At 41.6% G+C, this 25274-nt stretch overlaps 1 protein-coding gene across 1 annotated transcript in view; it reads right to left on the bottom strand.

Moving 5' to 3' along the window:
• Positions 1 to 25274, bottom strand: part of col7a1 (collagen, type VII, alpha 1) — a 65009-nt gene that overhangs the window by 22021 nt on the left and 17714 nt on the right. Inside the window, exons 23-87 of the mRNA XM_062400896.1 lie at positions 25080 to 25229; positions 24861 to 24997; positions 24651 to 24777; positions 24412 to 24555; positions 24002 to 24171; positions 23530 to 23571; positions 23417 to 23443; positions 23272 to 23316; positions 23057 to 23170; positions 22902 to 22973; positions 22782 to 22817; positions 22622 to 22675; positions 22466 to 22540; positions 22184 to 22297; positions 21344 to 21370; positions 21182 to 21235; positions 20997 to 21068; positions 20852 to 20911; positions 19784 to 19819; positions 19659 to 19703; positions 18706 to 18741; positions 18553 to 18597; positions 18386 to 18421; positions 18208 to 18243; positions 18047 to 18079; positions 17870 to 17941; positions 17153 to 17212; positions 16929 to 16964; positions 16759 to 16839; positions 15728 to 15763; positions 15513 to 15557; positions 15323 to 15394; positions 15151 to 15195; positions 15040 to 15075; positions 12232 to 12273; positions 11992 to 12072; positions 11795 to 11830; positions 11649 to 11684; positions 11297 to 11377; positions 11152 to 11187; positions 9761 to 9832; positions 8874 to 8918; positions 8431 to 8466; positions 8000 to 8035; positions 7377 to 7481; positions 7230 to 7295; positions 6449 to 6484; positions 6318 to 6353; positions 6174 to 6221; positions 6034 to 6069; positions 4849 to 4974; positions 4494 to 4703; positions 4375 to 4410; positions 4240 to 4284; positions 4007 to 4123; positions 3853 to 3924; positions 3700 to 3744; positions 3224 to 3259; positions 1465 to 1500; positions 1345 to 1389; positions 1205 to 1237; positions 1021 to 1083; positions 842 to 877; positions 266 to 346; positions 90 to 158 (exon numbers count right to left, since the gene is read on the bottom strand). Of these exons, the coding sequence (XP_062256880.1) occupies positions 90 to 158; positions 266 to 346; positions 842 to 877; positions 1021 to 1083; positions 1205 to 1237; positions 1345 to 1389; positions 1465 to 1500; positions 3224 to 3259; positions 3700 to 3744; positions 3853 to 3924; positions 4007 to 4123; positions 4240 to 4284; positions 4375 to 4410; positions 4494 to 4703; positions 4849 to 4974; positions 6034 to 6069; positions 6174 to 6221; positions 6318 to 6353; positions 6449 to 6484; positions 7230 to 7295; positions 7377 to 7481; positions 8000 to 8035; positions 8431 to 8466; positions 8874 to 8918; positions 9761 to 9832; positions 11152 to 11187; positions 11297 to 11377; positions 11649 to 11684; positions 11795 to 11830; positions 11992 to 12072; positions 12232 to 12273; positions 15040 to 15075; positions 15151 to 15195; positions 15323 to 15394; positions 15513 to 15557; positions 15728 to 15763; positions 16759 to 16839; positions 16929 to 16964; positions 17153 to 17212; positions 17870 to 17941; positions 18047 to 18079; positions 18208 to 18243; positions 18386 to 18421; positions 18553 to 18597; positions 18706 to 18741; positions 19659 to 19703; positions 19784 to 19819; positions 20852 to 20911; positions 20997 to 21068; positions 21182 to 21235; positions 21344 to 21370; positions 22184 to 22297; positions 22466 to 22540; positions 22622 to 22675; positions 22782 to 22817; positions 22902 to 22973; positions 23057 to 23170; positions 23272 to 23316; positions 23417 to 23443; positions 23530 to 23571; positions 24002 to 24171; positions 24412 to 24555; positions 24651 to 24777; positions 24861 to 24997; positions 25080 to 25229 (4148 nt within the window). The remainder of the gene's footprint in view (positions 1 to 89; positions 159 to 265; positions 347 to 841; positions 878 to 1020; positions 1084 to 1204; positions 1238 to 1344; positions 1390 to 1464; positions 1501 to 3223; positions 3260 to 3699; positions 3745 to 3852; positions 3925 to 4006; positions 4124 to 4239; positions 4285 to 4374; positions 4411 to 4493; positions 4704 to 4848; positions 4975 to 6033; positions 6070 to 6173; positions 6222 to 6317; positions 6354 to 6448; positions 6485 to 7229; positions 7296 to 7376; positions 7482 to 7999; positions 8036 to 8430; positions 8467 to 8873; positions 8919 to 9760; positions 9833 to 11151; positions 11188 to 11296; positions 11378 to 11648; positions 11685 to 11794; positions 11831 to 11991; positions 12073 to 12231; positions 12274 to 15039; positions 15076 to 15150; positions 15196 to 15322; positions 15395 to 15512; positions 15558 to 15727; positions 15764 to 16758; positions 16840 to 16928; positions 16965 to 17152; positions 17213 to 17869; positions 17942 to 18046; positions 18080 to 18207; positions 18244 to 18385; positions 18422 to 18552; positions 18598 to 18705; positions 18742 to 19658; positions 19704 to 19783; positions 19820 to 20851; positions 20912 to 20996; positions 21069 to 21181; positions 21236 to 21343; positions 21371 to 22183; positions 22298 to 22465; positions 22541 to 22621; positions 22676 to 22781; positions 22818 to 22901; positions 22974 to 23056; positions 23171 to 23271; positions 23317 to 23416; positions 23444 to 23529; positions 23572 to 24001; positions 24172 to 24411; positions 24556 to 24650; positions 24778 to 24860; positions 24998 to 25079; positions 25230 to 25274) is intronic.

Genomic DNA, 25274 nt, shown 5'->3' on the forward strand with positions numbered 1-25274 from the left:
TCATATCCAATAAAAGCAACCACAAATCCAATTTCATACACTCGTCCTTTTTCGCCTGGGGCTCCTCGGTAGGCACAGCATGTTCTCACCTTCCCTGGAGGACCGCTGTCTCCCTGCTCCCCCTTTAAGCCGTGTTGGCCCGGAGGTCCAGCGATGCCCTGTGCAACAAATTACACAATGACAACAAGGAGGACCCGATAAAAACAGCTTGGTGCACATCCCAGATACACATGACAACGTGACAAACCAACACAGACACACACACCTGCTTTCCTGATAATCCATGTATTCCCTCTTTGCCAGGCACCCCATCTCGTCCAGGAACTCCAGGTTTACCAGCTTCACCCTGAGGAGCAGGAGGTTCTTCAGTATTTGTAATCGGTACTTAAGAGTAAGCATGTGTTGTCAAATTTGGATTCAGGGTTACTGAAGGGTTTGCAAATTTGTATCCGTTAAGTTCACCTCAAACACTGTGAATGGGAAGATAACATTGAATGGGAAGATTTCACACAATGTCACATTTTAGAAGTGGATTTCTTAGGCACCTAGTTACTTTGATGATTGGATCTTTACACAAACCTTCATTAGTTCACAACAAGAATCTGACTGAGAAACAAGAAAGTAGTAATATAAATGTTGGTTGCAGGGGTCAGAAAATGCATGTTTTCAACTGAAAGGACAACAGATCCCATCCTGCTTTTTAAAATTGAGACCATAAAATCTATCAGCGGAAACCATTTATCAATAAGAGCTTTGTACACATGTTTCAGAGCTTTTCTCCTGTTCGACACCTCCTGACTGTGCAGCGACAGAAGCAGCTGGATCAGGATTGCATACTCACCACCTGCCCCGACAGTCCAGGGGGGCCCTGTGGACCCTGCAGGAAGAAAATCATACAGGGGTCAGAAGGAAAACAACGTGATACACACCATGAGATTTCCAGTGACTTTCATGAGAAAACATGAAAGCATTTTTTTTCATTCCCCCTGAAGAGAAGCAGTGATTTATGGGAACACTTACAACAGCTCCTGGGGGACCTATTGGTCCTGGCAGACCTGTGCTCCCCTGGGCACCAGGAGGACCCTGCAGAGACAAAGAGGAACAAGTTCACACACTGCTGATCTGTTATCAATGACTGTGATATGTCTGGGCTCTATAGGTCTGTGGAAACTCTTGTCGAAAAGTAGTCCTGTAGCTGTTTTACCTTGACGCCAATGCCTGGTTCTCCTTGATTACCCTGTGAAAAGGATTTTTTTCTTACTTCGACCGACAAATTTACAAACAAATTGATTTGTACATGAAAAAATGAACAATTCTGAAATGGTAACACCTCAGTGAGCTCACCTTCACACCCAATGGACCTGGAAGCCCGTTGGGACCCATGGGGCCCTAATTAAAACACATGTAAACGGTTGGTAAGCGTGTGTGGATTTGTAAAGCTACCTCATCAACTGTGATACTTACAGTTGGCCCCCTTATGCCGGGCTCTCCTGCGTTTCCCTGAAAGTGAAACACATGTATTTAATAAAATGCTTTTTAGGCCACATTTTAAAGGTATGATTTTACATTTCTTAAAATCGTATTTGCGTTCCTGCTAAGAGTTAGATGAGAATAATCTAAAATTTAAAAGCAAATATAACATTATTAACACTTTTTATATAGATAAAACAAACATGATATGATATAATGTGTTAATTTGCAGAGCTGGAATTTCTTCTACATGAATTGTGTTTACTTTGGACATAAAGAGGAAGGCTTTTCCCCCATACCAGTCTTAATGATAAGTTCAAGTAAGATTACAGGTGGTAGCTTCATATTCAACATTATATATATGTAGCACCAAATCATAACAGACATTATCTTAAGGTTATTATGTATTTAACGAGTTAAGGCTATTTAATGTTTAATGAACAGACCTGCGAGTGGTATCAATCTTTTTCTAACTCTAGGAAAGAAAACAAATAAACTGCATTTTTCCAAATGCCTTTTTTTCCTTTAAAAGTTAGGGCTGCTCAGTTGTTTGTGAGACAATGCTTTTTGCTTAGCTTTTCCAGGGTTACAAACTCTAGCTTTAAATTACATTAATTTCACCAACATGTTCATAAATATGCAGCATTTCAAATTTGTATGTAAATGTAATTATAACATAAATAATAGACAGGCAGGTTGGCATGACGCCGTCTCTAGTAGACACAAATATACAAAGACAAACATCACAACAGGTAGGACGACACAAACACAGAGGAGCAGCAATGTGAGCAAACAGGCACTAACATGGTAAACTGAAGGAATCAGTGCTATGCAAGGGATGAGTGCGCAACAGACAGCAGGCACAGCTCCATGCATGATAAGCAGTCTTCAGCGATTCCACAACAAAGTACTTTTTGGAGTGCACTCAATTTAGTATTCCCCCCTGCTATTGTACATTGGATCCTGGCGAGACTGCGGCTCAGGGTGTCAGTTGACATCCTTTCATCTGCTCTGACAAATGTGTGGTGTTTTACGCATTTAAAATCCAACTTCAAAATTCTTCTCCTGAGCTTGACACGGATGCTTTGGGGACAGGTGGTCTTGATTAATAATTCATGAGGAACCCATCAAGGTCTGACTCTTCCCAAATCCCAGGCCCCGCTCTCCGAAGGATGTGGCCAATACAAATGAAATGAGATTAAAGTGATGACATTTTTCCTGGAGGGTCCATGACCGTGTTTGCATTCTGATAGATCTACTCTCCTGTTGTTAGACGCGGACACATCTTTTATGCTGCTAGCTAAGTGAGCTACAGCACAGATAGATCTACTGAGGTTTGTATCCGATACCACAGGGATGGGTTCGCACAACCCGCCTTACGCCACAGCCCAAGCATGCCAGCCAGCAGCAGAGAACCTACCGGTCTGCCTAGTACTCCTGGAAACCCAGGCAGGCCCTGGAGAGGATGAAAGATGGAGGCAGGTGGATGAGAGGAGAGTGGGGGGGACAGGTTGGTAGAGGACCGTGTTGGGAGAGGGGGGAACAAACAACACAAAAAGGAGATGGACAGAGATGAAGAGAGAAGGGAAGTTAGACAGTGAGGTGTTAGCAGCACAGGATCTATGAAGCCTCAGCCCAAGGAGGGGAGAAGAGAGCTCCATCTGCTCTGCTCTTTCAGCCAACCCAGTGGATTCACTCTGCAGGTCAAACCTAAGAGAAGGCGCCTTTATTTATTGGGTTACTGGTTACTCACTGGTTGCCCTCGAGGACCAGCGGGCCCTGCTGGTCCCTGCTCCGACACGGAGGGGAGGGAAAACAAAAAATGTGAGAAGTGTCTAATAACGTTCCTCTGTTCATTTATTCATGCACCTACGCAAGAAGACAGAATTTTCCCACAGTGTGATTGGACTTTTAGTGATTACTGTAAATGGTAGGAAAACATGATGGTGTCCTCTGATGGGAACTGAAATGCTGTTTGTTTTATATTTTCAAGGTCTAAAGAAGGAGCAGGTTGTATTTTAGATTCATTAACAATCTTATGCTTACATGGCAACACATTGTAAATCATTAAACATGGGTAAGATATTTTAAAACGTATGGTTGCTTTACAAGAAACATACACTTACCACAGCTGTTGACTGAAATATTCACTACAGAAATTTGCACAATGTTATTTTATTATATTTATATGTGTGCACACATTAACAAGACCCCGTACCCCCCACTTACCGCTTTCCCATCCTGACCAGGTCGTCCCGGTTCTCCTGGTGAGCCCTGAATTTACAAACCATAATAATAATGATATATAATAATACATTTCCCAAGATGTCAGTGTCGTTATTGCAATGGTTTAATCTAGACTGCTTCTGAGTGCCAACTCACCGATGAGCCATCACGTCCTCTCTCTCCACCCTCTCCTCTGTCTCCTTTATTACCTTGAGGTCCCGCAAAACCCTTGAAGACATTTTACACTCACATGAAATGATCTGTATATATGTGATTCTGTAATAGATTTTGTATATATTTTGTATCTTACTCGATCTCCTTTTTGTCCTTGTGGTCCTGCTACACCAGGCTCTCCCTTCTGTCCTACAAGACCTGGAGGGCCTCTGGCCCCAGGCGTACCGACCAGTACAGAATCAGCAGACGCCCCCTGGAGAAATTACAAAACATAAAAATATCTTTGAACTTCATCATATCTCTTATGTTTACTAAATATTAGATCACAGAGTTTCACTACATCAGAAGACAGTATACAAAGCAGTTTACCTTTTGACCTGGTGGACCGCCTGGCCCTATAAGCCCAGTTTTTCCCTGACAAACAGATAGAGGTGATCAAATTATGGTGAAGCTATTTGGATATAACATTAATGTTGATGACATCAGTCCAACATAAGAACTTACAGCCTCTCCTTTGTCACCTCTCTCTCCCCGTTCCCCCTGAAAAATACACAGACATGAGGTTAGTCAAGTCATGATGAGTCCATGACAACCTCTTGATTTATTGACACCCAGCTCTTTACCTTATCTCCTGGTCTTCCAGCCTCTCCCAGCTCCCCAGCTCTCCCAGGAACACCCGGTATCCCCGGCTTGCCTGACTCTCCAGCGGAACCTGGGGGTCCCCCTGGCCCTCGTTCTCCTATAGCTCTTCCAGTAGGCCCTGTTGCGCCCACTGGTCCTCGATCTCCTTGATCGCCCTTTGATCCTCTTTCTCCTTGAATACCACGAGCACCCTAATGTTTAGCCAGAAGTGGAAAGAAGAATATATAATATTATATATATATATATAAAACCGTATTTTGTTGATGGACATTTATTATCTAACTATAGATCTTCATCAAGTGTATTTATTTATACCCTTTGCCTCGTCATACTTACATCTAAACCAGATGGTCCTCTCGGTCCTGACTCGCCCTTGTCTCCTTTTTCGCCTCTCTCTGCCTTCTGTACTGGAGGAGCCACGGGTGGGTCCCCTCTGTCCACAACCACCTTCAGATCAGACACCTGTGCGGAGGGCAGAGCAAGGAAACAGGCTTTATAACTTTCAGCCACACAGGTCTCTCTCTGAAATGATTTAGACCTCAGATAAAGACAAAGTCATTGAGTCAGTATAGACAAAATCATTTCTGTAAAATCTGAGCAACTGGTAAAACATTCTGAGGCCAAATGGTAATTTTACAGAACGCTTATGATAATTTTTGTGTTTATCTTTACTCCAGGGTGTAATACAGCTTTTTTTTGTGAACGATCCTAGTTCGTCCAATCTTCTGTATTGTGTCACATGACTTTATGATATTCCACATATGGATAATGAATGTGTAGTTGCTGGTCAGGCATGCCTTCTAACAAAGAAAAGTAAAGTGAGAGTGGAGGCAGACATTTCCTACAAGCACTTCAACTGATTGACCAATCAGAACAGAGTGAGCCTGCAGCAGACTTTAGCAAGGCTCTATCAGTTTGAGTTTCAGACAGAAACTAAAACGCTTAGTTTCTGACAGGTTGAAAAAAAGGGGGTGCAGCAGTTGACAGTTTGAAGAAATTGAGGAGAGTGATGTGTTTTCTGATCATTAGGAGCATGTCAACCTAAATCTAAACACAACCTAGAATTATGACGGTAAATGTTGTATAAGATAATATGCTGAGTAACTGAGATAGACATCCTCACGGGCAGTAAGCTCCTCTACACTATTAGGACTATGTTTACTCAAAGATCTACATCAGGCTTTGGTCCACGTCTGTCACAAAAACCCTACGTGCTGTTGTGGATTTAAATTACTTGCGCATCCCATTCAGAGTTTGCTCATGGCAACTCTGTTAATCCACTTTTACTGGACTGATGACATTTTCATTTTCAAACTAATTAAACTGTTGACACAAGGGGAAGGACAGATGAACACAAGTTATAAATATATCGGGAAGCTGCTGATGGTGTCTCTGCGAATATATAAATCTGTCTCCTTAAATAACATAGAATACGTGGGAACTAGGAATCTTATGACACTAAACAAACATTTTACAGAATCGTAGAAATGTAAATATGAAAAGTACACAGACTCCACATACCTGGATACCATAGCTGGCCAGAGCTTTATATACATCCTGATGAGAGAAATTAACAACTTCAGCAAAGATGAAGCACATTGGCATTAAATGAATTGGCCGGTCACAGCTTGGTCATCACAGGTGTTGTACTGATGTCTTACCGCCGCTGTCCCAGGTTTGCCCGGCGAGCCGTCCTCTCCCGGGTCCCCCTGCCAATAAAAAAGATATCAAAGTGTCAACACTAAACACGTGACGCCTCCATCGTGTCACATTTTCACTATGATAGAAAAGAAAGTTTAACTTACAGCATCACCTTTAAGGCCAGGAGAACCTCTTTCTCCCTGGAGCAAAGAACATTAGACGTAAAAAAAAAAGACACAGTAAATGGTTGTTAATCCAACACCACCTGAGATCAATAAAGACATGTGCGACTCACTCTGGCCCCCGCGGCTCCGGGAATCCCTGGGACGCCCTGAAAGACAGAGCAAGGACATTGATAAGAGCAGGAAGAGATAAGACTGTGGGAGGGATGCAGCAGCATACAGAGACACATCTTGATAAAACAGACATCACTGCTCATACATGTGGGAGACACTGCTACTTTCTATGATGCTTCTGCAAAATGAAAATGATGATACAATATGATAGAACAAAAAAGATGGAACAGGATTCTATGAGAAACTAAACGCAGAGGAACTTTAACTCTGCAAAGGAGCTTTCGTGCTTGTTGGATTTTGACAGAAACTACCTGAACAGATTATCACCAAACTTGATGCGATATGTTTCAGGGAAGACAACAGTAATGTTTGGTGCTGATCTGGATCAGAGGGAGGATCCAGGAAAGCTTTTTTTCCCCACTCACTTTGACAATGTGAGATGAGATGTTGTTATTGTAGATTTTTCAAACAATAATTCATGGCTATTGATGAAAAGCCATCAATTATGTATCACTTTATAAGTGCGTGAACTTTGGTGAAGACCCAAACTATTTAAATTTAAATAGTTTGGGTCTGGTTTCAAAAAAAGACTGTTGGGCTTTGGCGGAGTTATATGTGCTCTACTAAGTTTCCTTCTAGTTTTATATGTATCTGCTCTCCTTTTCATTCTCCATTAGCCCTAGGTTGTACATATTATACATAGCATATCACATTAATGAAAAAGCAGGGTATATATATATATATATATACAATTAACATCAGAAATTCATGCAAACTCACAGGGGTTCCTGGGGGCCCCTGAGGACCTGGGATTGGTGCCGCTACAGCGCCTTTCACATACACAACCTAAGAGACAGTGCTTGGATTAGTAATGCCAACTATCATTGATATTCATAGCACAGTAAAATGGGTCTACATGTGATGCACCTGTCCTGGAGGACCAATGTTGCCAGGGACGCCAGGTTGCCCCGGAGGACCGGAGGGACCTAAAGGCCCAGGGAGGGCCCGGTCTCCTTTCTGCCCATCACGGCCCTGGAAAATATGCAATAACACAACTGAGAATCTCGTCACACGGGGCTATTTTCACCAATGCTATAATAGAGGCTGAACTATAAAATCAAAGCAGGTGGCCGCTGCCACCCCTCCACTGATGTTCCAGAGATAATTAATATTACTTTGCACATGAAAAACAGCATCGCTGACATTTGCTGCTCCTTTAGATTTCTCTCAGAAGTGGCTCACCCTTAAAGGCTAAGCCTGATCATTAGAGGCTGGTGAATTTTTATAGCTGCTTCTGAGAAGCCTATTGATTCAGCAGTGAGTGAGAGTGTGATGGTAATGTCAATGTCAGAGTGAGCTCCAGTTGATAAATACACACTTGAGGGGGGAAAGTGTTGTGGGGAAAAGAAAAGAGGAAAAGTTGATGTGTAATACAATAAAGCCCAGGAAGGTGGGATCAATGCAGGACGAAGGTGGTGAGAGAGGACAGGTTAAGGCAGGCACGATACTTTAAAGGAAGATTAACATGAAGGAGAATTGGCAAAACTGACATCTCTTCCGGCTGCTCCAGCTTCTCCTTTGTCACCCTGTAGATTAAAGAAAGAGGTGTCAGATAAAAAGCAGAATTATTTTCATAGAAATAAAGCCATCTTATTTTTTTATATATTCTATTTAATAAAATAAATCTATTTATCTCTCCAAACGAAACTGTTGTCTAACCCTAGTCTTGTAGAAATAAGAGACCTTGAGATATCAAAACCAATATTCTCTTAAATATGCAGCATTTTAATAGGGCTGATAAAACAATGAAAAACGATGGATTTATCACATAAATTAGACTCCAGTGTATTGCTGCTGTTTGTCGTCTAACTTGTTTATTATTATTGTGTGTTGTGGACAAATCCTGATACCTTCTTTGACTAAAAACTAAACCATCCTGTCAGTGCAAGGTGCTTTTAAAGATTTATGAAGAGCTACAGACCTTTCTCCCATCTTCACCTGGCACTCCGTCCTCACCCTGTAAGTCAAAACGAAATGCATTAAAGGCTGCACGCACGCACACACACAAACACACACACACACACACACACACACACACACACACACACACACACACACACAAATGGAATAATGGGCAGTCTGCTGAAGGAGCACTCAGATAATTCAGTGCCGCTGCTTTAGAGGTTCACTTAAGACAGCCATTAAGTAGCAGGTCTTGAAATACACGTCGCCACTGCTTTTGATCAGCATCACTCACAGGGAAGAGTACGACTTGCTCATAGTCTTACTGGACAGAATCAATAACAACATGTATCAAAGTCACAACACTGAAGCATGAGCAGTTTAAAGTCTGTCAGGAGAGAGAGAGGATTCACTCAGGATGCAGGAGTGTAGCAGCAGAGTTAAGTTCTAGAGAGGAGTTACCATTTTGCCAGCAGGCCCAGTTTTGCCATCTACACCTGCTTTACCCTGAAACACAATGATGATGACACACAGTGAATTAAATGTGCTTGATAACAGACTGAGATGTAACAAGTCTTTAGGTCAGAGGATGATAAATGTCCGAACCATGTGCGATCAACTTGAGAAATATGGGATGTGGAAGAAAACAGATGTTGGACTGCTGTAAAAAATTCTGCTAAAATGTGATTAAATGTTGCTCGATAATGCAACACACTAATTAGCATAATTCTGAAACATTCCATATAGTTGCATTCTGCCTAGTTTCAGCCAAAGTCATATTTCTCTATATTTACTTCTTGCCTCCACACTGCTCACACATACAGCACCAGTGCCGATGTCAGGGCAGGACTGGTGACTCTCTTCTACTGAAAGTTGCTACGGTTTGTTACCAGTAGGATGGGGCTTGGGTCACAAATCTCTTTATGAACCCGCCTAACCCACAAGAGAAAACCACACCCGACATGCAATGTGCTAATGGTTTCACAGATTACAGGCCCATACAGCATTAAATCATCAACTCGAAGTCCCAGCCAATGTGACCAAACACTTCTCGAAACCGAATATAATTTTGAAAAGAGTTTCCAGACCCAACCTGACCCATCAGGTGCCAATGGGAACCATTGAGCGCTGGTCGGGTATCACTCTAGTTGCTTACTGCTTTTTGAAAGAAAAAAACCAAAACCCTGACCAATGGTGTTACCTCATTACAGAGATGGTCAACATCACTGAATCAAGACATTTGCCTTTCCGGAGCTGTCCTTGCTGTTACAGTTCAGGCAAAAAACATTTTCATAAATAAAAAATAAAGGGCTTTGTCTGTGTGTGTGGGTTTGTGTGTGAGTACTCACAGGTGTCCCTGCAGTTCCTGGAGGTCCAACAGGCCCTTGGGGGCCCTGTTCTCCTCTGAGTCCAGCTAAACCCTAGTGAAACAGACCAACATATACCAGAGTGAAAGGTGTTATCTAATTTTTATATCTGATTTAAATCTGACTTTGATTGAGTCACTTTGCAGTATTTTGTGGGAAGGTTTACATATAACAAGAATTTTATGTAAAACTTAAACTTAACAGAAAGTTGTGTAGTTGTGGACTTAAAAATCATTATTTTGGTCCACATTACATAACAGTGAAACTGGCCTGGAGATGAATTTCTCAACAGTCGTCTTATGCAACTGTCCACAGGAGTGACGACTGAAGCTTAACATCTCCACATTGCCCTCTGCAGCTCGGAGAGTTAAAGTGCAACTACGTGCTCGTAATTCAGGGGCAGGCAACTGAAATATGTATGATCCGTCCTCCTGGGCTTCATCATGTGTTGATTCAGAGTATTCATGGAGAGGAGGAGCTGTTCATATATGGGTCTGCCGTCAATGTGTTTGTTAGATAGATATATGTATTATATGTATCACTTATACTGTATATTTTATTTTTATTCCATTTAATTATTTTATCTTACTATAGTTTTTGTTTTGACAAATTGTCAAGGAACTTATGTTTTCATAAGAATTTGTTTGTTCGTCAATTGGCAGAATTACACAACAGCTATTGAACAGAGGACCATGAATCCTGGTGGAGGGAAAGCAGTATGTGTCAGGGAGGAACACATTTAAATGTGATGTGGATCAGGATCAGGGGGCAGATGAGGGCATTTATCAACATTTTCGTAATTCGTGGATCTTGGTGAAGAAATAAGTCAGGCACAAGTAGGGCTGATATATAGAAATGTATGCAGATTTGATGCAGGTCCCAAAAAAAAGTTGGATCTAGTGAATTTAAATGTGGTTTCATAAGTGGACTGTTGGGCCGTGACAGAAGTATGTGATCTACGGAGTGATGTGATTTGATAGGATTCTGTGGAAGTCTTTAATACTGTATTATAAATATCATACAATACAGCTGTTTGAACTTAATTGGCAGGGTCAGGAAATTAAACAGTTCATAATAATATAAAAAAAAAAAATCTATTAGCTATCGCAAATAATCCAATAAATCAACGATTGGGAAACTGCATCAGGTCCCAGATGGTTCCCTTTGTAACTGGAAAAACCTAGGATAGGGAGCTTCCCCACCTCTCTTTGACTTTATATGTTTTATTATTTGTACATAATTACACGAGTACTCACTCCTCAGACTACATCGATCTTATAAATATCAGCATTTATTATCGAAAGATTACAGAGACCTCAGGGCCAACTGTATTTTTCCAGCTGACGTATCCACACATGAAAAGGGAGACTCACATCTCTCCCAGGATCTCCCTGTTTCCCAGGATCACCCTAAACACAAGGAAAACACAGAGACATGTATCAGCCACAGTGACACAACCCCCACAATTTGCATGCAGTTTTTAATGGTTCGGTGAAAAGTTGTCAGAAAGTGGAATACCCTCTGTCCAGGTGGTCCAGCAGCACCAAGTTTACCATCCAGACCTGGTCGTCCATCTAACCCCGATGCCCCACGTTCTCCCTGGTCACACAGAGGTTCAGGAGTTAGGAGACCACATTTAAATTACTGTAAGAGAACCGTTGAAGTGTCTCAGGTCAACTTTAGGCCGTGACGTTTTCTACCAGCCCCTCTGCACTTCATCCCACTGGGAAACTACTGCATGGGAAACAGAATCCGGTGGCATGAAGGACAGTGAGTCCTGCGACTCACTAGAAAGCCACTCAACAGTGTAATTTTTTACACGGCTCAGTAGAGTAATTTTAAGGATAAATCAGACTTATTGATTTCAAACCTTCTCTCCAGGTGTCCCTCTTTCTCCCGTGTCACCCTAGAAATATGAGAAGTGAAAGTGATTTAAAGAAATGCAGAAAACACTTCAGATATCCGCTATAGTTTTGAGAACTGAAGTAGAGAAGCAGTGACAAAACTCAAACTCACTCTTGTGCCTGCAGGCCCCCGTTGTCCCTCAGGACCCTTTATAGACAGCAGGGAAAGGACAGTGAGTCACAAAGTCTCATCAGTCACGCAGAACAAATCAGCAGTGGAAGGGGTCAGCGTGCATACAGATGCATATACAGGGGTCCATCAAATGTTCACGGAAGCATTTACAAATTGCAACGTAGGCACCGACTCACTCGCAGGCCTGGAGCTCCAGGAGTCCCTGCTTCGCCTTTCGGACCTTTGTCGCCTTGCTCCCCCGGGCTGCCCGCATCGCCCTTGGAATCAAAATTACACGTGTGCTTTTACGTGTGTTCCAATTACATTGTTTTATTCAATTAATTGACATGTAATTTTAACTGTAGGGTTAATATAACATGATGGTTTTAGTCAGTGTCACTTTCAGCGTAAAACCGCTGTACAAGAGCAGTACATACTTTCTCTCTACTTTTTCCTATCAGCTGGCCCTGGATGTCCGCCTGTTAAGAAGAAAAAACATGAATGATCACTTCATTTTTAATACAACCCATAGAAAATGCCATCTTGTTTCCAGTAACATTTTATCTTCAAGCATGACACTAACATTTGATTGTTAGACCTGATCAGCACAACTTATGTATGTGTTGTGTAGCAATTAATATCAATTTAATTTATTTATTTAATTAATATGTTATTTTAATATGTTACATAAAAAATTTAATTTTTAATTAATGAAATCTAGTACTGAATCAAAGATCTGTTCAATGTATGCTTTCAATGTATTTCCCATGCATAAACATCAGACCAAATCTATGAGCCAATGCTGTGATCGTGACCTTCGACAGGGTTAAAAAAAGAAATCAATAGTGCAAGTTCTGTCCCTGCACCCAACCAAGATGCCAAGTTGAATCCAAATCGGATTGCATTGGCTCAATAGCTATTTCTGTAACATACAGACTGACACCACAGATTGCAATACACCTACTCTATACCACGTAGTGCTGGTAAAATTAACTCCCTGGTCTAGTTGGAAATAACAGCACTTGTAGCACTTAATGACGTTCCTTGAGATAAATGATTCACTGGAAATGGCACAATCGCTATGTTAGAAGGTCGTGAAAGTAGCATTCAGAGAGACAAATATGATCCATACACCCTAGAAAGATGGGGATCAAGAAACTGACATCAATACAAATAATCCAACAACACAAAATCCAAAATGTTTTGCAGCAATGAAAAGATCAATTTAGATTCACCACAAACTTACTGAAGCCCAAAAACATGCATTTGAGAAACAGATTAAAGCAATAGAATTCTACAAAGGACTCTAACCTGTGCCTGACAATAAACAGGAATCAAGCCTGAGGGCTCCCCTGCTGAATCTATGAACAACAATAATTTTGAATGTTGTAGCCACCGTTTTCAACAGATTAACAGCTAATATTTAACAAAAATCCTTATTTTCCATTGATGTTAATATGTCAACAGCTGAAGTCTCATTGGAAGTAAAACAACAATACCAACCACAAGATCAGTCTTTATGCAGTTGATTATCTATTCTATCTGTAAAACAGTTAAAAATATCCATCATTTACAGACCTGTCAAAAAATCGAAATGAGCAACACAACACTGAGGTAAGGCATCAGAGAAAATAATTCTTTCAGTGTATCTCCAAAACAAAATCCTCTTGATTAAATCAACTAACTTAGATCTTCACCCTCTAACATTGGAGCTGATCATCGCTACCAAGTGGAAGCAAATTCTATCAGATACTTTTTCAACAATCGCCAACAACAGCGCTCCTGAAGTATTGAAACAAAACCTTCACGTCAACCACGTTAAACGCAAACTGGTTGATAAAAGGTTTGCAGGTGGAACCTGCTCTGAACCAGTTGTAGAACTCAGCACAAGCGTATATGTCCATCAATGCAAACATCCAACCCATCAACTGCTGTGGCTCAGTTTTTCAGCTGCAGAGAGAGAGACAACTAATGTTATATGAAACGTATTGGCATAATATAATTATAACCTACATTGGGTTTGTGCTATGACTATATAGGTTTTTACAAGTTTGTTGTTCTGATGCTTCAGTCTTGGATGGCTTTCCTCCCAGATCATGTATTCAGGTGGTCATCACATCAATTCATTGTGTGAACCTTTAGCGGTCAGATCGTTGGCATGAGGGTGGCCTGGGATAAACACAAATTCCTGGGCCTGATTTATTGTTTCACAGCTGAATGTGAACGCTGTGGTCTCACACCTTTGCAGTCGGCTAAAAATAGAGACAGTGTCTTATTGAATGTTTATCAGTCTAGTCCAACATTAAAGTCCAGGAAAAAAGTTTGTCAAGAAGTGAGTCATGAGCAGGTCAGCAGAGTGTGCTGCAGGGAGAGATAGATCTGGGAGATGGAGGAAACTTGCTCGGAGTGGGAGGGCGTGAGATGTAAACAAAGATGCTTTGAAAGATGTTGACAGTTAAAATTAAACAAGGGCTCCCCCTCCTCACAAAACCCAATTTAACCCCTGCTTACCCCAACTTAGGTACGCACATTTATTTTCTAACTGGATAAGAGGGGAGGCTTGTTGCTCAATAAATCTACATTATTATAATGATTATAATTATATTGCATAGTGTTGTTGATTATTGTAGTATTATTAAATTATAAAAATAACACATTGTATCATTATATAATCAGTCTAATGACACAGTTACTGGCCCCTATGCACATATTATGCATAGGGGCTTTCGTAGAAACCTCAGAGAGGGCCAAATTTCAAGAGATGCCATGTCTCATGGAGAGCATCATACATGCATCATACATGTATTAGTGCTGAATGATTAACACTTTATTATTAACATTGTTTTCTTATTTCGCTCCCCCACACAATCCATATCATGATCATATCATTATGACCATTATTTATTATCTGTGTTTATTGTCTTCGCTAAGGAGATTATGTTACAGGGTTGTTTTTCAACCATTTTTCCCAGGAAATAATTAATGGAACACGATAAAAAAGCATATTGAGGGACCTGATATTTGTGAGTGTGCAAAATTTGGTGCAATTTGATTGAATCTAGGAGACTTTTGGGCCTTGGGCTTAACCTGTTGTGTTTTTTGTTAAGGGTCAAACTAATCCTTATGTTCCCATATTTTCGTTGATGCTATTTAACCTAGAAAAACCAGAACCTTTCGGAGAATATCATTTACCTGGCCCAAGTTAATACATCTTTTTAACATGTGGAAGTATCTGAAATACTCACCACTTTTCCTGGTGGTCCCGCTGGCCCTTGAGCTCCCTAAGAGAAGAGAAGTTTGTGAATCAAGTACAAACAGTACAAAGTTGAATAAGGACAAATAAACAAAGAACAGACCTGCTCTCCTTTATCTCCTCTCAGTCCTGCAGGTCCGGGGCTGCCCTATGATCGAACACAGATCAATAAAGATGCTGAGCAGCTGACCTTCCTTCTCCTAACGGCCTTGCAGGAATAGCACAAGAGCATATTGATAAGCTGTCTGTAAGATGCTGCATAAAATATGTCTCACATTTCGTCCGTGCTCTCCTGGGTCTCCAAAGTCCCCTTTCTCTCCAGGTCGTCCGGGTTGACCAGCCAGTCCCTGAGGGCGGTCAAAAAAAAATATCTATGGACTGAACTTTCCATTGATGTAAATGGGATGTTGTTAGGTTTCAATAATGAAAACTGACATTGAAGATTTTTCAAAGAATGTGTCCTACCCTCAGTCCTCGTTCTCCCGCCTTCCCAGGAAGTCCAGACTCCCCCTGGTGAAAAACAAGTTTATACATTCCCAGCGACACTGCCACACACATGATTATATACAATCTTTTCTATGATGAGAGAGGTTGTGGGGAATATATTCCATCACAAAGGGGTAATGAAAGAGTCCACCTGAGTACGAGAAATGGAGATAGTAGGAGAAGAATATACTTACGGGAGTGCCCTCATCACCCTTGTCTCCTTTCTCTCCCTGTAAAATGAAAGGATATATTATTAAACTTTTTAACAACAATATAACGCAGAGGAAACAGCAGTGGCACTACATTGCAAAATCTGGCTGTATAAAGAGGATGAGAACGAAGAGCATGTACAAAGGAAGAGAAAATCTTGCATCATACACAAAAAGTGTATTTGCTTTTACCTTGAAAAGGACATCTTTGGAAAGAGGTGCATGTTGGAAGGAATAAAGGCAAAGCTTACAAGGCTGTTTGATGTTTTATTGCAGCATCGAGAGCAAAATGATATCACAAAAACAGCTTTTGACTTCACTGAAATATGGTATTACTCCTTACTTGTAGTAGAAACTATACTGTACAATAAGAGCGGGGAACCATGGTTGATAAAGTTGTTGATATGATTATGAAGATAATGATATGGATGTTCCCCAGTACCAATATAAATCACTATCGATCAAACAATAATCATTCATTTTGAGCAGCAGACATTTTTTCAATGATAAGAGAATTTTTCATGAATGCTTTGGGCTTTAAAACATTAGAGAAACAAGAGAGAAACATTAAATCCTCATCTTGGAGAAATCAAACAAGTGAGCTTTTGCCAATTTTGTTTAAAGGTTTAACTTTAGGGCCTCTCACATTTGGTTTACCGTAAATGTCTGTCAATAAACACGTCTATAAATCCATTAACCTCCAACAATCATACCGTCATGATATGATTATCACCCAGCCCAACTTAATGTATCTTTTATTTCTACCCTAATGTTGTTTATACTGCTTTTAATGGTTTCCTATTTGTTTAATTTTTTTTCATTGTTGAATTGTTACTCAACATGCAACTATGTTTTGAAAGGCGCAATATAAACAAAGTCCGTTATTATGACAGTTATGTATGTTATTTCTATCGTATGCAAAGAATATAACTAATTCTTGATAAGGGTGTTGTAAAGGTGTAGAGAGATGAAGGTGAACTGTGGGACGGTTTTAAGTGGCCGTACACAACTCTGACCTCTTTCCCAGGCAGACCAGATTTCCCTGGTATTCCTGAGCGCCCATTCTCGCCTCTCTCTCCTGTTTCTCCTGGTTCTCCCTAAAAAAAAAACAGTTTCAAGACCAGTTTTAGAATCAAGTAAGTTCAAACGAACAGAAAGACTGAAGGAAACACAGACGGCCGCTCACCTTGGCACCTGGTCTTCCATTGACACCAGCAAGTCCCTGAGGGGGGAAAGGCACATGTTTTATGCATTTTGAGTTTGGGTGGTTTTGGGGCATGACTCACACTGACAGGTGACCCACTGGAACATTTCAGGAATGATTGGTGCTAGTTTCAGGAAAACCTTTCAGAAACCTGAATACATTATAAATAAGCCTGTTGTTGTGGAGAGTTTTTACTATGAACTTACCCGTTCTCCTGGCTCTCCTTTAGGACCCAAGACACCTGACCCTCCGGACCCTGGAGACCCCTGAGTGAATGACAGAAATAGAAATGTCATTTTAGTGACGCTCCTTTCAGAGACTGCTGTTTGGTTGTACGGTAGATTCATCTCACCTAGTCCTGCTATACTATGGTGGTATTCAGACTCCCTCTCACTCATAACATCCACAATTAAAATTGACTTTAAGATAAACTTATAAAAACTCATATGTGGTCTTCCCCCTTCATCAAGCCTTGAGCCGGGCTGTTACAAATTGCGGGCTTGTGTCAAATGAAGGTTTTGTCGGTTATCTAAGTAAGTTTATGTCAATTGTCTAAAAGTGGTAGTGAGCGTGGGTGGAATTCTATGTGGATCTGGGATTTTTCTTTATAAGGGGCCATAAAGGGGCCAAAATGTATACAAAGGGGTGAATTATATGTCCAACATGTAGTATTCCTAAGTCGTTGAGATGCACGATTGCACGTATGCACGTCCTGAGGGATCACATCCATGGCTTTCTGGGAATAACTGGGCCATGTTAGTTGAAGGTAAGTTAGCCTCAGTTGTGGGGACTCCAGTTAAAAATGTGCTCCTCCCACTTTGTCCAGGTTGTGACATTTCATACATACTATAGCAGATTGTGACCATGCACATTCACAATCACATACAGCTAGTTGTGCACTGTATCATCCAGTGGTCTCTCACTTTCTCTCCTCTCTGTCCAGAGTCTCCTTTTTCTCCCCTCTGCCCATCGAGGCCGGACAGACCTCGCTCCCCCTGTGGAAGAGCAGAAAAGGGAAGGATACAATCCGAGTGAAGAATGATGGTGCCACTGTCCAGTCAAAATGATGAGTTACATTAGAACAGAATCTGACACTCTACCTGTTCCCCTTTCTTTCCTGGAAAACCTGGACTCTGTGGGATTTGAATAATAAAGTTAAGGGTATTTCAAACACACGCAAAATTCATGGAGAGCATATTCAATGCAAAGGGACAAATTACTTATTACATTTCATTATTATTAATTTTATTTTATTACTCACACTCCTGCCTGGCTCCCCTCGTGCTCCGTCACTTCCCTGCGGATAGATGGGTTCACATGTTCTTTCATCTTTGCTCAGAGAGTCATTTCATCAGATTATGAAAAGTGCTGTGAAGGAATCACGCTCCCATTGCCCCCGCCGACTCTCGTATGATTACACTTCATTGAATCAGTCTCACCTTTTCTCCTGCTGGTCCACTGGGCCCTGGTAAACCCTGATGACAAATGAAAAGATTCATTCATGAGGCTCACGTGCATTTATAACAGTCAGCCCGCCCAACAAATATGAAACATAAAAGGTACGCTGAAGTCATTAGCCAATACTGCGCGATGGCCTGCCACTCACTCTCAACCCTGGTGGTCCTGGGAGTCCTGTCTTCCCCGGATCCCCCTGAGGAAACAGAATAATTCACAGAGGCCGGACAAAATCCCCTAAAAAGGACAGATTTCCAAGTGTTTAATTAATTTAAATGAAATAAATAAACATTGCTGCACTCACCCTCTCCCCGGTTTCACCAGCTGGTCCTCTCTCTCCCTGCAAAGATACACGTGCAGAATGATGATTGATTTCTAAAGAGAAACTTGCCTGATCTCTCTCTCTCTTTCTCTCTCTCTCTCTCTGTGTGTGTGTGTGTGTGTGTGTGTGTGTGTGTGTGTGTGTGAGCACATGCATGAGCAAATTGCATTATCCATCACTGTTAGTGTTGTGACTGCAGGAAGTCGTCTTTGATTGGCCGACTTGTTGTCAACAACACCTTTGATCTCGCTGCAGAGAATCATTTTAATTTTTAAGGGATCTGTCAGTAAATGGGCTACAGTAACCAAAATAAAAATTCGGATCTAGTGAATTTAAATGTAGTTTCATGATAGGACTGTCAGGCCGTAGTGGAGGTATGTGTTCTACCGAGGGACATTCAAGCTTAAATTATAAAATCATATGCTACTGTTATCTCTTCTATAAGGGGGGAAATCGGGGCATCTACAGTGTAAACAAATCCAGTGATTTTTATTTACCAGTGATTGCATTTTCATCTACTCGCAACTCTCAACAGGATCTAGCAGAGATTTGTCTCATTGGTTTCAAAAAAAGAAAAGAGAATTGGCATAATAAGGAATCTGCATTAAAGCTGATGCTCTCTGTTCAGGTATAAACAAGTTCACAGTAAAAAAAAAATTTGGACTGAAGTGAAATGACAGCCTGCTGCGTCTCCACCCTTTTCTGTGCAACATTTTCTACATGAACCTTTCCGACCTTTTCAGGCTTGATGAGACTTCCACACGACGCACACAGAGATAGTTGATGTTGCATTCAGACTTTTTTCATTTTGGAGATATTACATTTTCCCCTTGTAAAATACTAAAGCAGTTGCTGTGTCTGTGATTGTGGACCAGTCACTACACACATACAGACACACAAACTGGACTGTTTCTCCCTCAGATCGTGTGACTCACCCTGTCTCCCTGTGATCCCGGCTCTCCTGGTTGTCCTCGGTCACCCTGTCCAGAGCAGATAGTGACAAAGGTCATTCTCTGTCCACACACAAAAACAGGATTGATGTCTCTTACCTTTATCTTACCTTGCTGCTTATCTCTCCTGGAGGCCCGCGCGGACCCTGTAAGACACAACCAACATGTTTAAACATATACTCATCAACTCTAATAAGAAAAGATGATGTTTTTTTAAGTCTGTTTAATTATGAGCTTGGCTTTTAGTTTGGAGTTTCCAGACAGGGCTAGTTCATTTTAATAGTTGATAGCGCCAATATGTGGCCAATTATAAAGTCCATTGTAAATTCACAACCTGGGAATTATCAGGGAAAGAACAATATTTTATTCCTTGAACTAATATATACATCCTCATAACCCACTCTTTTAATTGAATAGTTACCAATTAGCATGTTAATCCTAAGTACATTACCTGGAAAACTAGTTCCTTTTTTGTAATTGTCATGTAGACTAATGTTATATATATTTATTGTATACACTTTTGTGCAATATTCTTTGAAGTGTAATATTATTTTTTCTTCCTTTACACTGTTCAGCTGTAGCACTTCTAATTTAATTTTATGGCTGTCTATTCTTTTCTATTATATGTTTTAACAGTATGTGCAGGAAAAAACTGCACATACAAAAAAATGCTGGTAGACCAACTCAAGGTTTTAGAGATGTACCTACTGTGGATTTCTCAAAGTTTTGTTAATCTATAAAAGCAGTAAGGTTGTCTTGAAACAGATCTGGATACAGATAAAGATTTTTTTTTAAATACAATAACAAAGCTAGAGGATTATGCAGCCTTAGCAGAGGTGTGTCTTATCAGTGCTTATCAGAATTTATTGATTTTAGACTCAAAATGTTTATTGTCACAGCGGTTATACAAGTTCAATCATGTGAAAAGCTTTTTCTAGGAAGCCCCATTCAAAAGTGAATGTCTGTAGGAAAATATAGAGTAAATTAGTATTAAGGACAGAACAATACAAAAATAAAATAATGTGAACAAATATTATTAAAAAAAATATGAAAACTTACTATAAAGAGCTTATAAGAATAAAAAGTGTGTAACAGTGAAAAATAATAGATCTTGCCCAGTTTTTCAGAGTCAATGTATTTACAGTCTGATAAACTGGATTCTCCTGTGTCTGACCTACCCTGTCCCCAGGCTCCCCCTGCCTGCCTGCAGGTCCCGGCAGCCCTTCGGTACCGTCGCCCTGAAAAAAACAAGCACAATCCATTTGTCTGAGATAAAGACTGCAGGTGCTCAGCCACTCGTACACTGAATCAATGTGCAGCTACCTTGTCTCCTTTGCTGCCCTGTGGTCCCATTGGCCCTCTAGGACCAGGAGCTCCTGGAGTTGCTGCAGTGCCCTGATAGTAAAAAATGCAATTAGCAAATGTAAAATACTCCCCCCATGTGCATTCGCGGGGTTCATCGGCAAACTCGACATGTCAGCACATCGCCAGTGATTGACATCGCTTACTGGGGAGCCCTTCTCGCCCTTCACGGCCACCCCGCTGCCTACTCCTGGAGGTCCCTGTCAGCAAAGAGAGATAAGAGCTGAGAGTCATTATGCTGCCGAGGATATTTGCTTGCTCTGGATATTTCTACCTTGAGAGGGCAAGCTGGTGTTAGTGTGACTCACCCGCTCTCCTGAGCCACCCTTTTCTCCCTGCAGAAAAAAAAGATGCACACGGTGAGAAGGAGGGGATGCTGAACACGATTGTTATGTTGTTAAAGTTTCCCTGTGATAACAGACCAAGAGATTATTGTGCCAGATGGGTACAGATAAATACACAAAGAAAAACACCTCTCTGTTCCTTGTGAAAGTGGAGAGCTAATGTCACAGTACCAGGAGGAAAACTCAATTATTGAATTTATTCATTAATAATAAAAAACGTGGCTTGATCATTCTTTTTGATCCACAGAAATTAATTATTTTCTTTCTGAGGGATAATAAACTGATATCTAAAAGGACTAAGTGTATATTTTCATGTAGAGTGATTCTTTTGAGTTTCCAGAGACATATGACTTATGAGAAGTCCTTGGAATAGCATCAGTATTTGAAATTAGAGAATTAGAGACATCCGTGTGCCGCCTTCCTCCTCTTGGAAATTATAATAAAAAAAAAAAAAAAAAATTAAATTAAATTCATTAGAATCAATAATAACATTTAAAATCACACCCTCAAAATGATTCTGGGGAACATGAATCCCTTCTAGAATCATGCATGAGCCTCCACTCAATAAATATGTACGTGGCTCTATGCTGCCACCATGTGTCCGAGGCTGACAACAACAACTTGGAACAGCAAGAGGACTCCTACAAGAATTCACCGAGGTTTTTAAAATGCCATGAGAAACCTGTAGGAAGGTTAAACACATTTAAATTACAGAATAGGGATATTTAAATGGAGGGCAGCATTGAGTGAGCATATTGTTCTTGTATAAACAACTCATTCAAAAAGCCTGGGTAGGAGACAAACCTTGATGGACAGTCCGGGTGTACCTGGTATCCCAGGGCGGCCATCCTGACCTGGTAAACCTGGAATGCCAGCGGCCCCTTTGCCCCCGTCGCTGCCTGGTCGACCCGGCGAACCCTTAATGAAAAAAAAAAATTCTGGTAAGTATGGGAAATAAAGACTGTAGAGTGTAGAGGGTTTGTGTTCATTGTTGTATTCCTGTGGTACATAATAACCATACAAAGCAAATGCAGATTAGTGATGTGTCTCATGGTTGTTTAAGATCATCCTGTGTCAGTCTCTTACCGGTATCCCTGGGATGCCTGCTTCTCCTTTCCTCCCGGGCAGGCCCCCTCCAGATGTAGCAGAGCCTGGGTCCCCCTGAAGCATCAGCAAAGAACCATCAACATCCCTTTCAAACAAGCATACACCAACTACGTGAAATGTACTATTTCAGCTCACCCTTTCACCTTTACTGCCCGTTGGGCCTTGTGGCCCTGTTAACCCCGGATCACCCTGTAAAATAAAGACATTTAAAAAAAGAGGTATAAAAAGCAAAGACGTATAAAAAGCAAAGACATTAATATTCATATTTCTGTAGGTGAGGAGAAGCACTACTCACAGGAGCTCCTCTGCCACCAGGCAGGCCATGTGGGCCCTGCAGGACAAATTAACAAGATTATGCTAATATGACAACACAATCACATCCAGCAGCTCTGTGGATGAATGTTCCTCTACTCACCGTGATCCCTGCATTTCCAGGGGCACCTGGTCGTCCCGGCAACCCCGGATTTCCATCAATACCAGGAAAACCCTGAACACCAAACAAAATGTCAAACTGTTTTCTATCAGGATAAGCTCTGGTGATGTTGTTGCTTCTGCCTCAGCTCCACTCACTCTCTCCCCCTTTTCTCCTTTCGCCGCTCCAGAGGGGTCAGAAGAAGGGCCCGGTGGACCTGCACGTCCCTCAGGGCCTCTGGGGCCGTCCCTTCCCGCCAAACCATCGCGACCCTACATCTCACGCAAGTAGACACATTAATTAATGGAAAATAGCAGAACGCTGCTGTAATGCCGAATAATATCATCCTGGTCAGTGTTAACGAATGACTCACAGACTCTCCCTTGCGTCCAGGAGCCCCATCTCTGCCTCCCTCCCCCTGTGGGGGTCAAATATAGAAAAAGTGGCACTTTAACAAATTAAAATACAAATTACAAGAGTTGCGGAAAAATAATAACTGAGCAATATCTTCATCCTACCCTGTCACCGCGCTCCCCTTTCTCCCCCTAAAAGAAACGGTAAAGATGAGAATTGATTATAAATCAGAGGAAGAAAATGTTAAGTGTGAAAGTGCAGATAGAGAATAACTCACTCGAGGGCACTGAACAGTGCACTGCTCTGGACCTGGATTAACCTAAAAACACAAGGATAGAGTCATGAGGCTGAGAGGACATGTTCAATCACAATGATAAAATAGTTAATACCAAAAAATGTCTATCAAAATTTGATAGAATTATAAAAATGGATAATCAGAGTCAGCAGTTAACCTGTGACAATAATCTGCATGTGTTTATACTGTTGGAGGAAGCTGGAGTACCAGAGTGCAAACCACTGCACCACTGTGGAGCCTGCATTCATTCAGTCACATCCGATTTCCATTAAAAAGCTACAAATAACCATCGAAACATTTCAACATGGGTCCACATGTTGGCTGAACTGAGAGTCAGACTTTTGGGATATTGCTTTGTGTCTTGGTCACAGTAAACTGATAAAACCAAGCTCAACCCTGAGTCTGAAGATAAGATTATAAACTGATCATATGGATTTTGCATGTTTCTTCTTACATCTTGTATTCTGGCAATTCCACAGAGTAAGTCGGCCAGATCACTGTGTTGAGTCCCCAGCTGTGCTGCATCACGGGCATACAGGATGTTCTGGGTGCTGCCGTCGGTCACGGTGCGACGCAGCTCCTCGGTTTCTGCCTGGTCGATTCCCACCGCTAACACAGTGACACCTAGCAGACAGACAGAGGGGCCACATTTTATCATTCAAGTTTCCACGTTTTTACAGATTTTTTTTAATTCCAAATTGGGTGCATTACTTTAGACTTGTTTTTAATCAATGGACACAAACACTTCTGGAGTTTAAACCTTGAACGCAAACTGCTATGTACAGGTAGCTACACTCAGCAAACCCTAAGTTTTAGACCATGGAGGATTAGAGTGTGACTGCTTGATGCTGAGCTCCTTCACACCTGAAGCCCTGAGACTGCTGGCTGCCAGAGTCAAGTTGTCAGCTGATTTTTTGTCTGCGATGATGACGACAGCCCCGGGGACCCTCGGCCTGCGTCCAGATGTAGGAGTCAGCACGTACTGTCTGGTGAAGGTTACCGCTTCTCCTGCAGAGGGGAACGGGACAATATCACAACTGCCAACACACAGAGCAGGTAGAGAAAATAAGTAGGGTAAGGAAAGTTATTTAGAAAAAACTGACCAATGTTGTTCCCCGGACTCTCATCGAAGGGCGTGGCCTGGATCTCTTGAAGCAGCGTGTCAGATCTTCCGTGGCGATTGAGCAGGAACCATATTTTGGGTCTGTAACCGTAAACTACAACTCCGACCTGAATCAGGGAGGGAAAAATAAAACAATTCACCACAACCCTTAACCTTTCATGCTTTGAAACATATTTGTCAAGATGAGTACCTGCGAGTCCCGGGGGCCGATGGTTTGGAGGGACCTCACTGTGCTGGTGAGGAGGTCACGCAAAGGTCTTGCAAGGCTGTTCCGATCGGTGGATGCCGGCACCAGAAACACCAGATCCAGACGCCCCCCCGCACACACTGTCGACAGAGAAGTTTGTGAGGTGAAGTGAGGTAAGGTCATGAGGTCAGGTATATAAATATGTATCTGTAGGTGCGTTACCAGTGTGTTCATCTACAGAGCTCTCTGTTCCCAGTCCACTCTCAAAGTTGGGCTGCACGCTGAAGCGGTATCGACGGCCCAGACGCAGCCCAGTCACCTGGTACGAGGTCAACGAGGCGGGCAGCGTAACAGACAAGCCTCGACCGGTATCTAAGAAATGTGAAAAGCCTGAGTGGCAGGACTGCAGACCAGAAA

The sequence above is a fragment of the Platichthys flesus genome, chromosome 2 (genome assembly GCF_949316205.1).
Source record: "Platichthys flesus chromosome 2, fPlaFle2.1, whole genome shotgun sequence".
NCBI lineage: Eukaryota > Metazoa > Chordata > Actinopteri > Pleuronectiformes > Pleuronectidae > Platichthys > Platichthys flesus.